The sequence below is a fragment of the Lampetra fluviatilis genome, unplaced genomic scaffold (assembly GCF_964198595.1).
Source record: "Lampetra fluviatilis unplaced genomic scaffold, kcLamFluv1.1 SCAFFOLD_147, whole genome shotgun sequence".
Taxonomy (NCBI): Eukaryota; Metazoa; Chordata; class Hyperoartia; order Petromyzontiformes; family Petromyzontidae; genus Lampetra; species Lampetra fluviatilis.
Genome location: NW_027620913.1, coordinates 90,414 through 113,086, shown reverse-complemented (window position 1 = coordinate 113,086; position 22,673 = coordinate 90,414). Strand labels below are relative to the sequence as shown.

Sequence of the window (22,673 nt, the reverse complement as noted above, 5' to 3'; positions counted from 1 at the left end):
AAAATCAATAAAAAATATTTTTACATGAAAATTTTTGTTACATTTTTTTATGTTTTAATCTCTCGGAGGTATAAACGTTTCCTCACTTTATTAGACGGACGCCCTCCCCCCCCCTTAAAAAACAAAAAAAATATTTTTTTTTATCATTTTAACGAAGGTGGCGCGATGCTGTCACGTGACCGATGGATTGGCGAATCAGAGGGCGAGCTGTGCGGATGAGGGCTGGAGGCGGGTCAGAGCGCGCGGCGATTGGTTGGAAAAGTGGGCGGAGCTAACCAAGCTGTGAGAGGGTGGGCGGGGCGACAGACGAGGCGAGGGCGACGATTGGTGGAGCTGGGCAAAGGGGGCGTGTTAGAGGGAGGGGCAAGGGGTGTGGCTTAGTGAGGGGTGTGGCCTAGAGGGGCGGGGCTGACCCCCCCCCCCCCCCCACCTGCGTTTCTTGGGTTTCAGCACCGCGCGTGGTTCGATGCTGGCGTGAGGTAAAGGTCTCTTTTGCAACGTTCAGGCGACGTTCAGGGGACGTTCAGGCAACGTTCAGGCGACGTTCAGGGGACGTTCAGGCAACGTTCAGGCGACGTTCAGGGGACGTTCAGGCAACGTTCAGGCGACGTTCAGGGGACGTTCAGGCAACGTTCAGGCAACGTTCAGGGGACGTTCAGGCGACGTTCAGGCGACGTTCAGGGGACGTTCAGGCAACGTTCAGGCAACGTTCGACAGAGTGCAGTGGATCGGCAGCTGACGTGACGAGTCAACCATGGGCAGCGTGCGGGTGAGTTGACGTTCATTTATTTAAATATTCACTCTTGAATATTCACACACACACAGTGACACACACAGTGATACACACAGTGACACACACAGTGACACACTGTGACACACACAGTGACACACTGTGACACACACACACACAGTGACACACACACACAGTGACACACACAGTGTGAGACACACACAGTGACACACACACAGTGACACACACACAGTGACACACACAGTGACACACACACAGTGACACACACAGTGATACACACAGTGACACACACAGTGACACACTGTGACACACACAGTGACACACTGTGACACACACACACAGTGACACACACACACAGTGACACACACAGTGTGAGACACACACAGTGACACACACACAGTGACACACACACAGTGACACACACACAGTGATACACACAGTGACACACACAGTGACACACACACACAGTGACACACACAGTGACACACACAGTGATACACACAGTGACACACACAGTGACACACACAGTGACACACACACACAGTGACACACACAGTGACACACACAGTGTCACACACAGTGACACACACTGACACACACACACAGTGACACACACAGTGACACACACAGTGTGAGACACACACAGTGACACACACACAGTGACACACACAGTGTGACACACACAGTGACACACAGTGACACACACACTGTGACACACACAGTGACACACACACTGTGACACACACAGTGACACACACAGTGACACACACACAGTGACACACACAGTGTGAGACACACACAGTGACACACACACAGTGACACACACACTGTGACACACACAGTGACACACAGTGACACACACACTGTGACACACACAGTGACACACACACACAGTGACACACACACACACAGTGACACAAAGATCCCCCGTATAGCCTTAACAGACTGTAGGGGCAAGTGCTGTTAGCGAGCACCTATGAAGGCCGGAACGGTACACGACACACACACACACACAGTGACACACACAGTGACACACACAGTGACACACACAGTGACACACACACACAGTGACACACACACACACAGTGACACACACACAGTGACACACACACACAGTGACACACAGTGACACACACACACAGTGACACACACACAGTGACACACACACACAGTGACACACACACACAGTGACAAACACACACAGTGACACACACACACTGTGACACACACACTGTGACACACACACACTGTGACACACACACACAGTGACACACACACTGTGACACACACACTGTGACACACACACTGTGACACACACACACAGTGACACACACACAGTGACACACACAGTGACACACACAGTGACACACAAAGATACAAAGACACAGTGACACACACAGTGACACACACACAGTGACACACACACAGTTACACACACAGTGACACACACACAGTGACACACACACAGTGACACACACACAGTGACACACACAGTGACACACACACACAGACGCACACACACTGACACACACACACTGACACACTGACACACACACACTGACACACACACACACTGACACACACACACTGACACACAGACACTGACTGACACACAGTGACACACTCACACTGACACACAGTGACACACTCACACTGACACACAGTGACACACACACTGACACACAGACACACACACTGACACACTCACAGTGAAACTCACACATCATGACACACACACACTGACACACACACACACAGTGACACACACACACAGTGACACACACACACAGTGACACACAGTGACACAACAACAACAACCGCCATTCGCCACTAAGTGGCGGTGACGTCACCACGACGCTTGTGCCAGGCCATGTGCACCCTGAGGCCACGTGAAGTGTCGAACGCCCGCTGGCAGGAGGTCACGGAGGTCACGGGGCAGACCCAGGTGCCACGGGTCGACTGACCGAGATGACCGAGATGATTGAGATGACTGGCTGATGCACCACCTGTGCCCCCTACTGTGCCAACTTGCTGTGCTTTAGCCACCCGGCGCTCCGCTCGTTGTTGTGAGCGTCGCTCCTCCGCCCTCCGTTGTTGATGGAGGGCGACTGCCTCCAACTGCCCAGTAGCGTCCTTCACGAGCCTCCTCCACTGAGGCCGATCTTGACACCGCTGGTACCAGTCATCGGCAAGTCCACTCAGCTCCACGTTCTCATGTACCACATCACTCCATCTCTTCTCTAGCCCGTGCGCGCCCGTTTAGCCCCCTCGATCCGGCCGAACAAAAGCTGTTTAGGCATGCGGTGGCTGGGCATGCGGGCTACATGACCCAGCCAACGCAGCCTTGCCTGCCGGAGGAGCTCACTGATGGGACTTTGCCCAGATCTTTCAAGGACTTGTGAGCTCCTCACACAATCCAGCCTGCTGGTTAAACCCAGGATGGATCGTATGCAGGCCAGCCTAAATGTTTCCAACCGGCGAAGATGCTCCACTAGGGGGGTCCACGTTTCGCAAGCGTAGAGAAGGGAGGGAATGACCGTGGCCGAGAAGACCTGAAGCTTCGTGCGGAGCGACAGACCAGGTAGCTTCCACACAGCGTTACGCAACCGATGAAAAGATATTGCCGCTCGACTGATTTGGAGTGAGACCTCTGCTGATAAACTGGAGCCTGTCATGAGCACACTGCCCAGGTATGGGAAACTCTCCACTCTCTCCACAACTGCCCCATCACCGATTGGGAGTTGTGGGGGTGGAGTGCCCGATGGTACAAAATACCCAGGCAGGTGCTTAGTTTTGGTGGGGCTGATGGTAAGGCCCCACCTCTTAGTGGCACGCTCCAGTCTCAGCAGCAGCGTCTCCAACTCCTCCTCTGAATGAGCAGCTATTACCAAATCATCGGCATACATAACGTGGTTGACCAATAGGGAGCCATCCCTTGATCGCACCCGGGCGTCGATCAGCCTCCCATTATATCTGTACCAGATGGAAATTCCCCCGGTACAGCTATTGAAGGCTTCACGAACTACGCAGTCGAAATAGATGTTAAATAATGTGGGAGCCAGAGGACATCCCTGTCGCACCCCAAGGTGTACAGGTGTTATATCGTTGAGGACTCTTGGACGCCGGGGTTGGAGGCACACGTATTTATTCCGTGTCAGTTGGCACAATCACGGTCATACAACACTGGAGGGGGTATCGGCCCCCTCACCCGGCTAGCTGGGGATACACTTGCTAGCTATGCCTGACCTACCTCCTAGTCCTCCACTAACGGGCTAGGGGAGGCTATCTGGCCCGACACTGGTAAGTCGGGCTCACGGTACCCGGAGTCCCAGAGCACTGGCTCTGGTTCTCGGGACCACTCCGCTGGCTCGGTCCTGCGTGGCCCTGATAAGGGCGGCGACCCAGGGGAGTCCAGGGCCCTATCTGGACGATCTTCGGTCTTCACTGGTTTAGCTTAACATCTCTCCCCGAGCCCTCCGGCTCATCCCCTTTTATACCAAACCCCCCCCGCTGAGGGGTGGGGCCCCGGGGAACCCCAGCTCCGAGTCAGCCCCCCAGGCTGCCCGATGCGGACGTCGCTGGGAGCACCTGCCCGTGCACCGACATGGCCACGCCCACTGTGTTTTTTTCCCATCCGATCCCATTGTATACAGCCCCTCCGTGACACCCCTACACAGGGAAAGGCTCCGACTCCCGGCCACGTAGTTCTACCCGGGCCCGCTCACCATCATGAAGGTCCTTAATGATCGTGAGCAGAGGGTCAGGGACTCCGAAAGCACGAAGATCAACCCAGAGCACAAGTGTCTCCAACTCCTCCTCTGAATGAGCAGCTATTACTATAGCCGGCAGCGCCTCCCAACAACTTAATCTAAGTTGTCTTGTGGTTGTTGTTGTTGTTGTTGTTTGACTTGCATCCCACTGGGATTTTTGCACACGGCGTTGGTGTGTAACGGTGTTTTTTTCTGCAATATTTTGCCGTCTTGTCTTGGATTTTCTGTTTGCACTCAGTCACATGTAGTCACTTTAAGATGTTTTCGTGTTTTTGTTTTTTGTTTGTTGCGGTTGCACCCGATTCAAGAGTCGAATGGCTCACAGGGCTCTGTACCTAATACATGAACTTGAACTTGAACAACCACATCCTGTAGCACCTCCCAACAGACTGGTGGACAGAGCGCGGCTCTCCCTCAGGGCAGCAGTAGAGAGAGAGTGACTCTCCCTCAGGGCAGCAGTAGAGAGAGAGTGACTCTCCCTCAGGGCAGCAGTAGAGAGAGAGTGACTCTCCCTCAGGGCAGCAGTAGAGAGAGTGGCTCTCCCTCAGGGCAGCAGTAGAGAGAGTGGCTCTCCCTCAGGGCAGCAGTAGAGAGAGAGTGACTTTCCCTCAGGGCAGCAGTAGAGAGAGTGACTCTCCCTCAGGGCAGCAGTAGAGAGAGAGTGACTCTCCCTCAGGGCAGCAGTAGAGAGAGTGGCTCTCCCTCAGGGCAGCAGTAGAGAGAGTGACTCTCCCTCAGGGCAGCAGTAGAGAGAGTGGCTCTCCCTCAGGGCAGCAGTAGAGAGAGTGACTCTCCCTCAGGGCAGCAGTAGAGAGAGTGACTCTCCCTCAGGGCAGCAGTGGAGAGAGTGACTCTCCCTCAGGGCAGCAGTAGAGAGAGTGACTCTCCCTCAGGGCAGCAGTAGAGAGAGTGACTCTCCCTCAGGGCAGCAGTAGAGAGAGTGACTCTCCCTCAGGGCAGCAGTGGAGAGAGTGACTCTCCCTCAGGGCAGCAGTGGAGAGAGTGACTCTCCCTCAGGGCAGCAGTAGAGAGAGAGTGACTCTCCCTCAGGGCAGCAGTAGAGAGAGTGACTCTCCCTCAGGGCAGCAGTAGAGAGAGAGTGACTCTCCCTCAGGGCAGCAGCAGAGAGAGAGTGGCTCTCCCTCAGGGCAGCAGTAGAGAGAGTGACTCTCCCTCAGGGCAGCAGCAGAGAGAGAGTGGCTCTCCCTCAGGGCAGCAGTAGAGAGAGAGTGACTCTCCCTCAGGGCAGCAGTAGAGAGAGAGTGACTCTCCCTCAGGGCAGCAGTAGAGAGAGCGCGGCTCTCCCTCAGGGCAGCAGTAGAGAGAGTGACTCTCCCTCAGGGCAGCAGTAGAGAGAGAGTGACTCTCCCTCAGGGCAGCAGCAGAGAGAGAGAGGCTCTCCCTCAGGGCAGCAGTAGAGAGAGAGTGACTCTCCCTCAGGGCAGCAGTAGAGAGAGTGACTCTCCCTCAGGGCAGCAGTAGAGAGAGAGTGACTCTCCCTCAGGGCAGCAGTAGAGAGAGTGACTCTCCCTCAGGGCAGCAGTAGAGAGAGAGCGTGACTCTCCCTCAGGGCAGCAGTAGAGAGAGTGACTCTCCCTCAGGGCAGCAGTAGAGAGAGTGACTCTCCCTCAGGGCAGCAGTAGAGAGAGAGTGGCTCTCCCTCAGGGCAACAGTAGAGAGAGTGACTCTCCCTCAGGGCAGCAGTAGAGAGAGAGTGACTCTCCCTCAGGGCAGCAGTGGAGAGAGTGACTCTCCCTCAGGGCAGCAGTAGAGAGAGAGTGACTCTCCCTCAGGGCAGCAGAGGAGAGAGAGTGACTCTCCCTCAGGGCAGCAGTGGAGAGAGAGTGACTCTCCCTCAGGGCAGCAGTAGAGATAGTGACTCTCACTCAGGGCAGCAGTAGAGAGAGAGTGACTCTCCCTCAGGGCAGCAGCAGTAGCGAGAGAGTGGCTCTCCCTCAGGGCAGCAGTAGAGAGAGTGACTCTCCCTCAGGGCAGCAGTAGAGAGAGAGTGGCTCTCCCTCAGGGCAGCAGTAGAGAGAGAGTGGCTCTCCCTCAGGGCAGCAGTAGAGAGAGTGACTCTCCCTCAGGGCAGCAGTAGAGAGAGTGACTCTCCCTCAGGGCAGCAGTAGAGAGAGAGTGACTCTCCCTCAGGGCAGCAGTGGAGAGAGAGTGGCTCTCCCTCAGGGCAGCAGTAGAGAGAGAGTGGCTCTCCCTCAGGGCAGCAGTAGAGAGAGAGTGACTCTCCCTCAGGGCAGCAGTAGAGAGAGTGACTCTCCCTCAGGGCAGCAGTAGAGAGAGAGCGTGACTCTCCCTCAGGGCAGCAGTAGAGAGAGTGACTCTCCCTCAGGGCAGCAGTAGAGAGAGAGTGACTCTCCCTCAGGGCAGCAGTAGAGAGAGAGTGACTCTCCCAGAGGGCAGCAGTAGAGAGAGCGTGACTCTCCCTCAGGGCAGCAGTAGAGAGAGAGTGACTCTCCCTCAGGGCAGCAGTGGGGAGAGAGAGTGACTCTCCCTCAGGGCAGCAGTAGAGAGAGAGTGACTCTCCCTCAGGGCAGCAGTAGAGAGAGAGTGACTCTCCCTCAGGGCAGCAGTAGAGAGAGTAACTCTCCCTCAGGGCAGCAGTAGAGAGAGTGACTCTCCCTCAGGGCAGCAGTAGAGAGAGAGTGACTCTCCCTCAGGGCAGCAGTAGAGAGAGAGTGACTCTCCCTCAGGGCAGCAGTAGAGAGAGTGACTCTCCCTCAGGGCAGCAGTAGAGAGAGAGTGACTCTCCCTCAGGGCAGCAGTAGAGAGAGAGTGACTCTCCCTCAGGGCAGCAGTAGAGAGAGTGACTCTCCCTCAGGGCAGCAGTAGAGATAGAGTGACTCTCCCTCAGGGCAGCAGTAGAGAGAGAGTGACTCTCCCTCAGGGCAGCAGTAGAGAGAGAGTGGCTCTCCCTCAGGGCAGCAGTAGAGAGAGAGTGACTCTCCCTCAGGGCAGCAGTAGAGAGAGAGTGGCTCTCCCTCAGGGCAGCAGTAGAGAGAGAGTGGCTCTCCCTCAGGGCAGCAGTAGAGAGAGTGACTCTCCCTCAGGGCAGCAGTAGAGAGAGAGTGACTCTCCCTCAGGGCAGCAGTAGAGAGAGTGACTCTCCCTCAGGGCAGCAGTAGAGAGAGAGTGACTCTCCCTCAGGGCAGCAGTAGAGAGAGTGACTCTCCCTCAGGGCAGCAGCAGAGAGAGAGTGGCTCTCCCTCAGGGCAGCAGTAGAGAGAGTGGCTCTCCCTCAGGGCAGCAGTAGAGAGAGAGTGACTCTCCCTCAGGGCAGCAGTAGAGAGAGAGTGACTCTCCCTCAGGGCAGCAGTAGAGAGAGTGACTCTCCCTCAGGGCAGCAGTAGAGAGAGAGTGACTCTCCCTCAGGGCAGCAGTAGAGAGTGAGTGGCTCTCCCTCAGGGCAGCAGTAGAGAGAGTGACTCTCCCTCAGGGCAGCAGCAGAGAGAGTGACTCTCCCTCAGGGCAGCAGTAGAGAGAGAGTGGCTCTCCCTCAGGGCAGCAGCAGAGAGAGTGACTCTCCCTCAGGGCAGCAGCAGAGAGAGAGTGACTCTCCCTCAGGGCAGCACTAGAGAGAGTGACTCTCCCTCAGGGCAGCAGTAGAGAGAGTGACTCTCCCTCAGGGCAGCAGTAGAGAGAGAGAGTGGCTCTCCCTCAGGGCAGCAGCAGAGAGAGTGACTCTCCCTCAGGGCAGCAGCAGAGAGAGAGTGACTCTCCCTCAGGGCAGCAGTAGAGAGAGAGTGGCTCTCCCTCAGGGCAGCAGCGGAGAGAGAGTGACTCTCTCTCAGGGCAGCAGTGGACAGAGCACGGGGGTCCCTCAGGGCAGCAGTGGACAGAGCACGGGGGTCCCTCAGGGCATGACTCTGGACGGGTGCGAGGGGCTAGTAACCCCACCACCCTCAATTTATTTCCACAAAACTACCAATTAAACATAAATCCGTAACAAATGAGCTTGTGTCGGAGGGCCCGGGGGGACAGGCGACTGTGACGTCTCCTGACACTGACACACACACAGTGACACACACACACACACTGACACACACATTGACACACACACACACACTGACACACACACACACTGACACACACACTGACACACACACACACTGACACACACACACAGTGACACACTCACACAAACTGACACACACACTCACACACTGACACAGACACACACACACAGTGACACACACACACATCATGACACACACACACACTGACACACACACACTGACACACACACAGACACACACACACAGATACACACTCACACACTGATACACACAAACTGACATACACACACTGACACACACACAGACACACACTCACACACTGACACACACACACTGACACACACACACACTGACACACACATAGATACACACTCACACACTGACACACACACACAGAAACACACAGACACACACACACTGACACACACACAGACACACAGACGCACACAGACACACACTCACACACTGACACTCACACACTGACAGGGTCTGTGTAGTCTCATATCTCGCACCCTCCTAATCTCTCTTTCTCACCTCTATCCCTACACTTACAAAGACAAAGATCCCCGTGTAGCCTCCAACGGACTGTAGGGGCAAGTGCTGTTAGTTGCGAGTAGCAGCAGCAGCGCCTAAACACTCACACTCACCCACTCACCCACCCACTCACTCACCCACCCACCCACTCACTCGCCCACTCACTCACTGACCCACTCACCCACTCACTCACTCACCCATTCACCCACCCACTCACCCACCCACCTACGCACTTACTTACTCATTCACTCATTCACCCACTCACTCACTCACCCACACACTCACTCACCTACTCACCCATTCACTCACCCACACACACACACACTCACCCACTCACACTCACTTACCCACTCACGCACTCACTCACACTCACTCACACTCACTCACACTCAGTCACTCACTGTCACTCACCCACTCACCCATCTCTTCTCCAGCCCGTGCCGCGCCCGTTTAGCCTCTTTTATCCGGCCGAACAAAAGCTGTTTAGGCATGCGGTGACTGGGCATGCGGGTTACGTGACCCAGCCAACGCAGCCTTGCCTGCCGAAGGAGCTCACCGATGGGACTTTGTCCAGATCTTTCAAGGATTTGTGAGCTGCTCACACAATCCAGCTTGCTGGTTAAACCGAGGATGGATCGTAGGCAGGCCAGCCTGAATCAGAGGTCGCAACCGGGTACCCGATACCCGTACCCTACCTGATACCCGGCTACCCGTACCCGGCCGGGTACGGGTACCCGTTTGCGACCCTGGTGTGGCGGGGTACGGGTAGGCCGTGAGTCACTGGTGAGTCGCCGTTTGTCACTCATTTCCCAACGTCTTGTGTCTCTTCTCACAATTCAAGTTCCTAGAATCAACCCACCCGCGCCTGCAACATGGCTTCATCCCAGAGGTCGCAATCAGGTACCCGATACCCGTACCCTACCCGTATCTGGCCGGGTATGGGTATGGTACAGGTACGGCCGGGTACGGGTACCCGCTTGCGACCCTGGTGCGGCCGGGTACGGGTAAGGAATCAAAACCCGTTTGCGACCTCTGGCCTGAATGTTTCTAACCGGCGAAGATGTTCCATTAGGGGGGTCCATGTTTCGCAAGCGTAGAGAAGGGAGGGAATGACCGTGGCCGAGAAGACCTGAAGCTTCGTGCGGAGCGACAGACCAGGCAGTTTCCACACAGCGTTACGCAGCCGATGAAAAGATATTGCCGCTCGACTGATTCGGAGCGAGACCTCTGCTGTCAAACCGGAGCCAGTCATGAGCACACTGCCCAGGTATGGGAAACTCTCCACTCTCTCCACAACTGCCCCATCACCGATTGGGAGTTGTGGGGGTGGAGTGTCCGATGGTACAAAATACCCAGGCAGGTGCTTCGTTTTGGTGGGGCTGATGGTAAGGCCCCACCTCTTGGTGGCAAGCTCCAGTCTCAGCAGCAGCGTCTCCAACTCCTCCTCTGAGTGAGCAGCAATTACCAGATTATCGGCATACATAAGATCGTTGACCAATAGGGAGCCATCCCTTGACCGCACCCAGGCATCGATCAGCCTCCCATTGTGTCCGTACCAGATGGAAATTCCTCCGGTACAGCCATTGAAGGCTTCACAGACTACGTGGTCGATATAGATGTTAAATAATGTGGGAACCAGAGGACATCCCTGTCGCACCCCAAGGTGAACAGGGAATGGCTCCCACTCCCGGCCACGTAGTTTTACCCGGATGCCGCTCACCCTCATGAAGGTCCTTAATGATCGTGAGCAGTGGGTCAGGGACTCTGAAAGCACGAAGAACAACCCAGAGCCCAGGCCTACTGATGGTATCATATGCCTTGACCAGGTCAATAAGGCAGCGATGTCACAGTCCTAAACCTCACCCATTCCCCTCGACATCAGGAGGAATGGGGGACGATGCCAACCCCAGCCGCAAGCGATGATTAAATTCTCGCTTGCAACTTTCATCAGCTAATTGAGACCAGCCACTTTAGGATGGAATGGGGTCCTGGGTGTACACCCACCACCGGAGTGGAAGAATGGCAGGCGCATCTTACAGATGACTAGTCGATGGTCAGTGGGCAGATCAGCTCCACGGTAGGTCCTGGTGTCAAGGACATGGGCTCGCATCCGCTGGTCCGTCACTACGTAGTCCAGCAGATGTTCTTGCTTGGACCCGGCATGCATCCATGATGTTGTGTGGATGCGCCGATGCCGGAAGAGCGTGTTGGTAATTACAAGCCCATGGGCTGCACAGAAGTCTAGCAGCCTCCTACCATTGTGATTGAGCTGATCTGGCTCATGCCTTCCAATCACTCCAGACCAGGTGCCAGCATCATGACCTACTCGGGCATTGAAGTCACCCAACAGGATAACTCTATCCCGAGGGGCCACTTTAGCCAGCACCTGTGACAGGAGGTCATAGAAGGCATCTGACTCATCGGCTTTGCCTGCATCCCTCCACGGATGTTCGTCTTCGGTGGGGGCATAAGTAACCACGACCACCACTCCTCGCCTCCGGTTGACGGGAAGGCGAGCCCAAAGTAGCCTGGGGCTTACAGCTTCCCACACCTCACCGCCACGCTCCCACGCCCCCTTCATTCTTTTGTTCAGAAGAAGAGCCACACCCTGTTGTTTGGCAGTCTCCTTCCCTACAGAGATCCAGACGGTACCGTCCAGCTCCCGACAGAGGAGTGGCAGCCTCTCCTCCGCAGTGAGCGTTCGAACATTCCACGTGGCCACACGAAGTGGCTTTTTGTTGTTTCTGGAGGAGCCCCGAGGGTGAAGATTCAATCTCCTGGCTCCGCCAAATGGGGTTTGGCCAGGAGACGTCATAGACGCCTGTACCCCCGGGGCCTCCGGCACGAGCTTATTTGTTACAGATAGAGTTTAATTCGTAGTTTTGTGGTAATAAATTGACACAACAACAACAACAACCGCCATTCGCCACTAAGTAGCGGTGACGTCACCACGACGCTTGTGCCAGGCCAAGTGCACCTTGAGGCCACGTGAAGTGTTGAACGCCCGCTGGCAGGAGGTCACGGGGCAGACCCAGCAGGTGCCACGGGTCGACTGACCGAGATGACCGAGATGACTGGCTGATGCACCACCTGTGCCCCCTACCGTACCAACTCGCTGTGCTTTAGCCACCCGGCGCTCCGCTCGTTGTTGTGAGCGTCGCTCCTCCACCCTCCGTTGTTGTTGGAGGGCGACTGCCTCCAACTGCCCAGTAGCGTCCTTCACGAGCCTCCTCCACTGAGGCCGATCTTGACACCGCTGGTACCGGTCATCGGCAAGTCCACTCAGCTCCACGTCCTCCTGTACCACATCACTCCATCTCTTCTCTAGCCCGTGCCGCGCCCGTTTAGCCCCCTCGATCCGGCCAAACAAAAGCTGTTTAGGCATGCGGTGGCTGGGCATGCGGGCTACATGAACCACACACACTGACATACACACACTGACACACACACTGACACACACACAATGGGGTAGTGTCATCTCTTTCCCTACTTCTCCCCCCCCCTCTTCTTATCTCCCCCCTCTCCCCCCCCCTCTCCTCCCCCTCTCCCCCCCCCTCTCCCCCCCTCTCCCCCCTCTCTCCCTCCTCTCATCCCTCCTCTCTCCTATCTCCCCCCCCCCTCACTCCCCCCACTCTCCCCCCTCCCCCCCACTCCCCCCTCTCCCTCCCACCTCCCCCCTCCCTCCCCCCTCTCCCCCCCCACTCCCCCCCTCTCCCCCCCACACCCCCCACTCTCCCTCCTCTCACCCCACTCCCCCCCCTCTCCCCCCCCCCTCTCCCCCCCCCACCCCCCACTCTCCCTCCACACTCCCTCCTCTCACCTTATCTCCCCCCCCCTCTCTCCCCCCCTCTCACCCCCCTCCCCCCCCTCACCCCCCCTCACCCCCCCCTCTCCCCCCACCCTCCCCCCCTCTCCCCCCCCCACTCCCCCCCTCTCCCCCCCACACCCCCCCTCTCTCCCACCTCTCTCCCCACTCTCCCCCCCACTCCCCCCCCCCTCTCCCCCCCCCCCCCCTCTCTCCCTCCTCTCTCCCTCCTCTCTCCTTAACTCCCCCCCCCCTCTCTCCCCCCACTCTCCCCCCTCCCCCCCTCTCCCCCCTCTCCCCCCCTCTCCCCCCTCCCTCCCCCCTCTCCCCCCCCTCTCCCCCCCCTCTCCCCCCCTCTCCCCCCTCTCTCCCTCCTCTCTCCCCTCTCTCCCCCCCTCTCCCCCCCCCCTCTCCCCCCCCCTCCCCCCTCTCTCCCTCCTCTCTCCCTCCTCTCTCCTTATCTCCCCCCCCTCTCTCCCCCCTCTCTCCCCCCTCCCCCCCTCTCCCCCCTCTCCCTCCCCTCTCCCCCCTCCCTCCCCCCTCTCCCCCCCCTCTCCCCCCCTCTCCCCCCCTCTCCCCCCTCTCTCCCTCCTCTCTCCCCTCTCTCCCCCCCCTCTCCCCCCCCCCCTCTCCCCCCCCTCCCCCCTCTCTCCCTCCTCTCTCCCTCCTCTCTCCTTATCTCCCCCCCCCTCTCTCCCCCCTCTCTCCCCCCTCCCCCCCTCTCCCCCCTCTCCCTCCCCTCTCCCCCCTCCCTCCCCCCTCTCCCCCCCCTCTCCCCCCCTCTCCCCCCCTCTCCCCCCTCTCTCCCTCCTCTCTCCCCTCTCTCCCCCCCCTCTCCCCCCCCCCCTCTCCCCCCCCCTCCCCCCTCTCTCCCTCCTCTCTCCCTCCTCTCTCCTTATCTCCCCCCCCCTCTCTCCCCCCTCTCTCCCCCCTCCCCCCCTCTCCCCCCTCTCCCCCCCTCTCCCCCCTCTCTCCCTCCTCCCTCCCCCCTCTCCCCCCCCTCTCCCCCCCCCTCTCCCCCCTCCCCCCCTCTCCCCCCTCCCCCCCTCTCCCCCCTCTCCCCCCTCTCCCTCCCCTCTCCCCCCCTCTCCCCCCCTCTCCCCCCCCCTCTCCCCCCCCTCTCCCCCCCCCTCTCTCCCCCCTCCCCCCCCTCTCCCCCCTCTCCCTCCCCTCTCCCTCCCTTCTTCCCCCTCTCCCCCCCCTCTCCCCCCCTCTCCCCCCCCTCTCCCCCCCCTCTCCCCCCCCCTCTCCCCCCCCTCTCCCCCCCCTCTCCCCCCCCTCCCCCCCATCTCTCCCCCCTCTCCCCCCCCTCTCCCCCCCTCTCTCCCCTCTCCCCCCCTCTCTCCCCCCTCTCCCCCCCCTCTCCCCCCTCCCCCCCATCTCTCCCCCCCCTCTCCCCCCTCTCTCCCCTCTCCCCCCCCTCTCCCCCCCCTCTCCCCCCCCCTCTCCCCCCTCCCCCCCATCTCTCCCCCCTCTCCCCCCCCTCTCCCCCCTCTCTCCCCTCTCCCCCCCTCTCTCCCCCCCCTCTCCCCCCTCCCCCCCATCTCTCCCCCCCCCTCTCCCCCCTCTCCCCCCCTCTCCCCCCCCTCTCCCCCCCCCTCTCCCCCCTCCCCCCCATCTCTCCCCCCCCCCTCTCCCCCCTCTCCCCCCCCTCTCCCCCCCCTCTCCCCCCCCTCTCCCCCCCCTCTCCCCCCTCCCCCCCATCTCTCCCCCCCCCTCTCCCCCCTCTCTCCCCTCTCCCCCCCTCTCTCCCCCCCCTCTCCTTATCTCTCCCCCCCTCTCTCCCCCCCCTCTCCCCCCCTCTCCCCCCCCCCTCTCCCCCCTCTCTCCCCTTTTCCCCCCCTCTCTCCCCCTCTCTCCCCCATCTCCCCCCCCCTCTCTCCCCCCCCCCTCTCCCCCCTCTCTCCCTCCTTTCTCCGACTCACCTCCCCTGTTCACATCCCCTCCGCTCATTCATCTTCCGACTTCTCAGCTCTCGCCGTTCACCGCCTCTCGTCTGCCTCGGCTCTCGCCATTAACCGCCGCGATAGTTCGCTGGTCAACTCGGTTATCAGGTTAACTAGGTGACTAACTAGTCAACTAACTAACTAGTGAACTAACTAGCTGGCTAACTAATTAGTGAACTAACTAGTGAACTAACTAGTGAACTAACTAACTAGTGAACTAACTAGCTGGCTAACTAATTAGTGAACTAACTAGTGAACTAACTAGTGAACTAACTAACTAGTGAACTAACTAGCTGGCTAACTAACTAGTGAACTAACTAGTGAACTAACTAGTGAACTAACTAGTGAGCTAAATAGGTGACTAACTAGTTAACTAATTAACTAGTGAACGAACTAGCTGGCTAACTAACTAGTGAACTAACTAGTGAGCTAATTAGCTGGCTAACTAACTAGTTAACTAGCTAGTGAACTAACTAACTAGTGGACTAACCAGTTAAGTAACTAGCTAACTAACTAGTTGACTAACTAGTTAACTAACTAGTTGACTAACTAGTGAACTAACTAGTTGACTAACTAGCTAACTAACTAGTTGACTAACTAGTTGACTAACTAGTGAACTAACTAGTTGACGAACTAGCTAACTAACTAGTTGACTAACTAGTTAACTAACTAGTTGACTAACTAGTGAACTAACTAGTTGACTAACTAGCTAACTAACTAGTTGACTAACTAGTTGACTAACTAGCTAACTAACTAGTTGACTAACTTGTGAACTAACTAGTGAACTAACTAGTGAACTAACTAGCGAACTAACTAGCTAACTAACTAGTTGACTAACTAGCTAACTAACTAGTTGACTAACTAGCTAACTAACTAGTTGACTAACTAACTAGTGAACTAACTATTTGACTAACTAACTAGTGAACTAACTAGTTGACTAACTAGCTAACTAACTAGCTGACTAACTAGCTGACTAACTAGTTGACTAACTAGCTAACTAACTAGTTGACTAACTAGTGAACTAACTAGCGAACTAACTAGCTAACTAACTAGCTGACTAACTAGTTGACTAACTAGCTAACTAACTAGTTGACTAACTAGCGAACTAACTAGTTGACTAACTAGCTAACTAACTAGTTGACTAACTAGCGAACTAACTAGTTCACTAACTAGCGAACTAACTAGTTCACTAACTAGTGAACTAACTAGCTAACTAACTAGTTCACTAACTAGCGAACTAACTAGTTCACTAACTAGCGAACTAACTAGTGAACTAACTAGTTGACTAACTAGCTAACTAACTAGCTAACTAACTAGTGAACTAACTAGTTCACTAACTAGTGAACTAACTAGCGAACTAACTAGTTCACTAACTAGCTGACTAACTAGTTGACTAACTAGCTAACTAACTAGTTGACTAACTAGCGAACTAACTAGTTCACTAACTAGCGAACTAACTAGTTCACTAACTAGTGAACTAACTAGCTAACTAACTAGTTCACTAACTAGCGAACTAACTAGTTCACTAACTAGCGAACTAACTAGTGAACTAACTAGTTGACTAACTAGTTGACTAACTAGCTAACTAACTAGCTAACTAACTAGTGAACTAACTAGTTCACTAACTAGTGAACTAACTAGCGAACTAACTAGCTAACTAACTAGCTGACTAACTAGTTGACTAACTAGCTAACTAACTAGTTGACTAACTAGCGAACTAACTAGTTGACTAACTAGCTAACTAACTAGTTGACTAACTAGCGAACTAACTAGTTCACTAACTAGCGAACTAACTAGTTCACTAACTAGTGAACTAACTAGCTAACTAACTAGTTGACTAACTAGCGAACTAACTAGTTCACTAACTAGCGAACTAACTAGTGAACTAACTAGTTGACTAACTAGTTGACTAACTAGCTAACTAACTAGCTAACTAACTAGTGAACTAACTAGTTCACTAACTAGTGAACTAACTAGCGAACTAACTAGCTAACTAACTAGCTGACTAACTAGTTGACTAACTAGCTAACTAACTAGTTGACTAACTAGCGAACTAACTAGTTGACTAACTAGCTAACTAACTAGTTGACTAACTAGCGAACTAACTAGTTCACTAACTAGCGAACTAACTAGTTCACTAACTAGTGAACTAACTAGCTAACTAACTAGTTGACTAACTAGTTGACTAACTAGCTAACTAACTAGCTAACTAACTAGTTGACTAACTAGTTGACTAACTAGTTGACTAACTAGCTGACTAACTAGCTGACTAACTAGTTGACTAACTAGCTAACTAACTAGTGAACTAACTAGCGAACTAACTAGCTAACTAACTAGTTGACTAACTAGTTGACTAACTAGCTAACTAACTAGCTAACTAACTAGTTGACTAACTAGCTGACTAACTAGTTGACTAACTAGTTGACTAACTAGTTGATAAACTAGTTAACTAACTAGTTGACTAACTAGCTAACTAACTAGTTGACTAACTAGTTGACTAACTAGTTGACTAACTAGCTAACTAACTAGTTGACTAACTAGCTGACTAATTAGTTGACTAACTAGTTGACTAACTAGTTGACTAACTAGTTGCCTAACTAGCTAACTAACTAGTTGACTAACTAGCAAACTAACTAGCTAACTAATTAGTGAACTAACTAGTTCACTAACTAGTGAACTAACTAGTGAACTAACTAGTTGACTAACTAGCTAACTAACTAGTTGACTAACTATCTAACTAACTAGTTGATAAACTAGCTAACTAACTAGCTAACTAACTAGCTGACTAACTAGTTGCCTAACTAGCTAACTAACTAGCTAACTAACTAGCTGACTAACTAACTAGCTAACTAACTAGCTAACTAACTAGTTGACTAACTAGTTGACTAACTAGTTGACTAACTAGCTGACTAACTAGCTGACTAACTAGTTGACTAACTAGCTAACTAACTTGTGAACTAACTAGCGAACTAACTAGCTAACTAACTAGTTGACTAACTAGTTGACTAACTAGCTAACTAACTAGCTAACTAACTAGTTGACTAACTAGCTGACTAACTAGTTGACTAACTAGTTGACTAACTAGTTGATAAACTAGTTAACTAACTAGTTGACTAACTAGCTAACTAACTAGTTGACTAACTAGTTGACTAACTAGTTGACTAACTAGCTAACTAACTAGTTGACTAACTAGCTGACTAATTAGTTGACTAACTAGTTGACTAACTAGTTGACTAACTAGTTGCCTAACTAGCTAACTAACTAGTTGACTAACTAGCAAACTAACTAGCTAACTAATTAGTGAACTAACTAGTTCACTAACTAGTGAACTAACTAGTTGACTAACTAGCTAACTAACTAGTTGACTAACTAGCTAACTAACTAGTTGATAAACTAGCTAACTAACTAGCTAACTAACTAGCTGACTAACTAGTTGCCTAACTAGCTAACTAACTAGCTAACTAACTAGCTGACTAACTAACTAGCTAACTAACTAGCTAACTAACTAGTTGACTAACTAACTAGTTGACTAACTAGCGAACTAACTAGTTCACTAACTAGCGAACTAACTAGTGAACTAACTAGTTGACTAACTAGTTGACTAACTAGCTAACTAACTAGTTGCCTAACTAGTTGGTGATCGGAGCTCGCTCGCGATGCGTCTGCGTTCGTTCTCTTCGCTGTCGCGATTCATCGTCAACGCGCGGAGGGGAGGGGCCGGTGGGGACGGGGGGGGGGGGGACCCTCCACAAGCCCCCGCGGTTGCTCGGCAACGAGGTGGGGGGGTGGGGGGTGGGGGGTGGTACTAGTACTAGTAGTACTAGTACTACTAGTACTACTATTAGTGTAGTGGTAGTAGTAGTAGTACTACTAGTAGTACTAGTAGTACTAGTACTACTAGTAGTACCACTAGTAGTAGTAGTACTGGTACTACTAGTAGTAGTAGTACCAGTACTACTACTACCACTAGTAGTAGTAGTACTGGTACTACTAGTAGTAGTAGTACTGGTACTACTACTACCACTAGTAGTAGTAGTACTGGTACTACTACTACCACTAGTAGTAGTAGTACCAGTACTACTACTACCACTAGTAGTAGTAGTAGTACTGGTACTACTACTACCACTAGTAGTAGTAGTAGTACTGGTACTACTACTACCACTAGTAGTAGTAGTACTGGTACTACTACTACTAGTAGTAGTAGTACCAGTACTACTACTACTAGTAGTAGTAGTACCAGTACTACTACTACTAGTAGTAGTAGTACCAGTACTACTACTACTAGTAGTAGTAGTACCGGTACTACTAGTGGTGTTAGGGGCGGGGTGTTTGTGACGCTGTGATTGGCTGCTGTGTCTGCAGGTGGATGTTTTGGATGCGAAGAGCGGGAGGAAGTTGGTGACTGTCGACAGGGTGACGTCACCAACATCAACATCATCAACATCATCATCAACATCAACATCATCAACAACAACATCATCATCAACACCAACATCATTAACAACATCATCAACATCAACAACATCATCATCATCATCAACAACATCATCAACATCAACAACATCATCAACAACATCATCAACATCATCATCAACAACATCATCAACAACATCATCAACAACATCATCAACATCAACAACATCAACAACATCATCAACATCATCATAAACAACATCATCAACAACATCATCAACAACATCATCAACATCAACAACATCAACAACATCATCAACAACATCATCAACATCATCATCAACAACATCATCAACAACATCATCAACAACATCATCAACATCATCAACATCAACAACATCATCAACATCAACAACATCATCAACAACATCATCAACATCAACAACATCAACAACATCATCAACAACATCATCAACATCATCATCAACAACATCATCAACATCATCATCAACATCATCAACATCAACAACATCATCAACATCATCAACATCAACAACATCATCAACAACAACATCAACAACATCATCAACAACATCATCAACAACATCATCAACAACATCATCAACATCAACAACATCATCAACAACATCATCATCAACATCATCAACATCAACATCATCAACAACAACATCATCAACAACATCATCAACATCATCATCATCAACAACATCATCAACAACATCATCAACATCAACAACATCATCAACAACATCATCAACATCATCATCAACAACATCATCAACATCATCATCAACAACATCATCAACAACATCATCAACAACATCAACAACATCAACAACATCATCAACATCATCATAAACAACATCATCAACAACATCATCAACAACATCATCAACATCAACAACATCAACAACATCATCAACAACATCATCAACAACATCATCAACATCAACAACATCAACAACATCATCAACAACATCATCAACATCATCATCAACAACATCATCAACAACATCATCAACAACATCATCAACAACATCATCAACAACATCATCAACAACATCATCAACATCAACAACATCATCAACATCATCATCAACATCATCAACATCAACAACATCATCAACAACATCATCAACAACATCATCAACAACATCATCAACAACATCATCAACATCATCAACATCAACAACATCATCAACAACATCATCAACATCATCATCAACATCATCAACATCATCATCAACATCATCAACATCAACAACATCATCAACATCATCATCATCATCAACATCATCAACATCATCATCAACATCATCATAAACAACATCATCAACAACATCATCAACATCATCAACATCATCAACATCATCATAAACAACATCATCAACAACATCATCAACATCATCAACATTATCAACATCATCATAAACAACATCATCATCAACATCATCAACAACATCATCAACATCATCATCATCATCAACATCATCAACATCATCATCAACATCATCATAAACAACATCATCAACAACATCATCAACATCATCAACATCATCAACATCATCATAAACAACATCATCAACAACATCATCAACATCATCAACATCATCAACATCATCAACATCATCAACATCATCATAAACAACATCATCATCAACATCATCAACAACATCATCAACATCATCATCATCATCAACATCATCAACATCATCATCAACATCATCATAAACAACATCATCAACAACATCATCAACATCATCAACATCATCAACATCATCAACATCATCATAAACAACATCATCATCAACATCATCAACAACATCATCAACAACATCATCAACATCATCAACATCAACAACATCAACAACATCATCAACATCATCATAAACAACATCATCAACAACATCATCAACAACATCATCAACATCAACAACATCAACAACATCATCAACAACATCATCAACATCAACAACATCAACAACATCATCAACAACATCATCAACATCATCATCAACAACATCATCAACAACATCATCAACATCATCATCAACAACATCATCAACAACATCATCAACAACATCATCAACAACATCATCAACAACATCATCAACAACATCAACAACAACATCATCAACATCATCAACAACATCAACAACATCATCATCAACAACATCATCAACATCATCATCAACAACATCATCAACAACATCATCAACAACATCATCAACATCATCAACAACAACATCATCAACAACATCATCAACAACATCATCAACAACATCATCAACAACATCATCAACAACATCATCAACAACATCATCAACAACATCATCAACATCATCAACAACAACATCAACAACAACATCATCAACAACAACATCATCAACATCATCATCAACAACATCATCAACAACATCATCAACATCATCATCAACAACATCATCAACATCATCAACAACAACATCATCAACAACATCATCAACAACATCATCAACAACATCATCAACAACATCATCAACATCATCATCAACAACATCATCAACATCATCATCAACAACATCATCAACAACATCATCAACAACATCATCAACAACATCATCAACATCATCAACAACATCAACAACATCATCATCAACAACATCATCAACATCATCATCAACAACATCATCAACAACATCATCATCAACATCATCAACAACAACATCATCAACAACATCATCATCAACAACATCATCAACAACATCATCAACAACATCATCAACAACATCATCAACATCATCAACAACATCAACAACATCAACAACATCATCAACAACATCATCAACATCATCAACAACATCAACATCATCAACAACATCATCAACAACATCATCAACAACATCATCAACAACATCATCAACATCAACAACATCAACAACATCATCAACAACATCATCAACAACATCATCAACATCAACAACATCAACAACATCATCAACAACATCATCAACATCAACAACATCAACAACATCATCAACAACATCATCAACATCATCATCAACAACATCATCAACAACATCATCAACATCATCATCAACAACATCATCAACAACATCATCAACAACATCATCAACAACATCATCAACAACATCATCATCAACATCATCAACAACAACATCATCATCAACATCATCAACAACATCAACAACAACATCATCAACAACATCATCAACAACATCATCAACAACATCATCAACATCATCAACATCATCAACATCATCAACATCAACATCATCATCAACAACATCAACAACATCATCAACATCATCAACATCATCAACATCATCAACATCATCAACATCATCATCAACATCAACATCATCATCAACATCATCATCAACATCATCATCAACATCATCA

At 50.7% G+C, this 22,673-nt stretch overlaps 1 protein-coding gene across 9 annotated transcripts in view; it reads left to right on the top strand.

Annotated features, from left to right (window-relative positions):
* Nucleotides 1-420: 420 nt before the first annotated feature.
* LOC144954532 (very-long-chain enoyl-CoA reductase-like) overlaps nt 421-22,673 on the top strand; it is a 53,085-nt gene continuing 30,832 nt past the window's right edge. For all 9 annotated transcript variants that reach the window (XR_013641256.1, XR_013641259.1, XR_013641261.1 and 6 more), the window contains exons 1-2: nt 421-769; nt 19,200-19,250. Coding sequence is in view for 2 of the 9 variants with exons in the window: in XM_078885004.1 (XP_078741130.1) it covers nt 755-769; nt 19,200-19,250 (66 nt within the window). In the remaining 7 variants the exon portion in view is untranslated. The remainder of the gene's footprint in view (nt 770-19,199; nt 19,251-22,673) is intronic.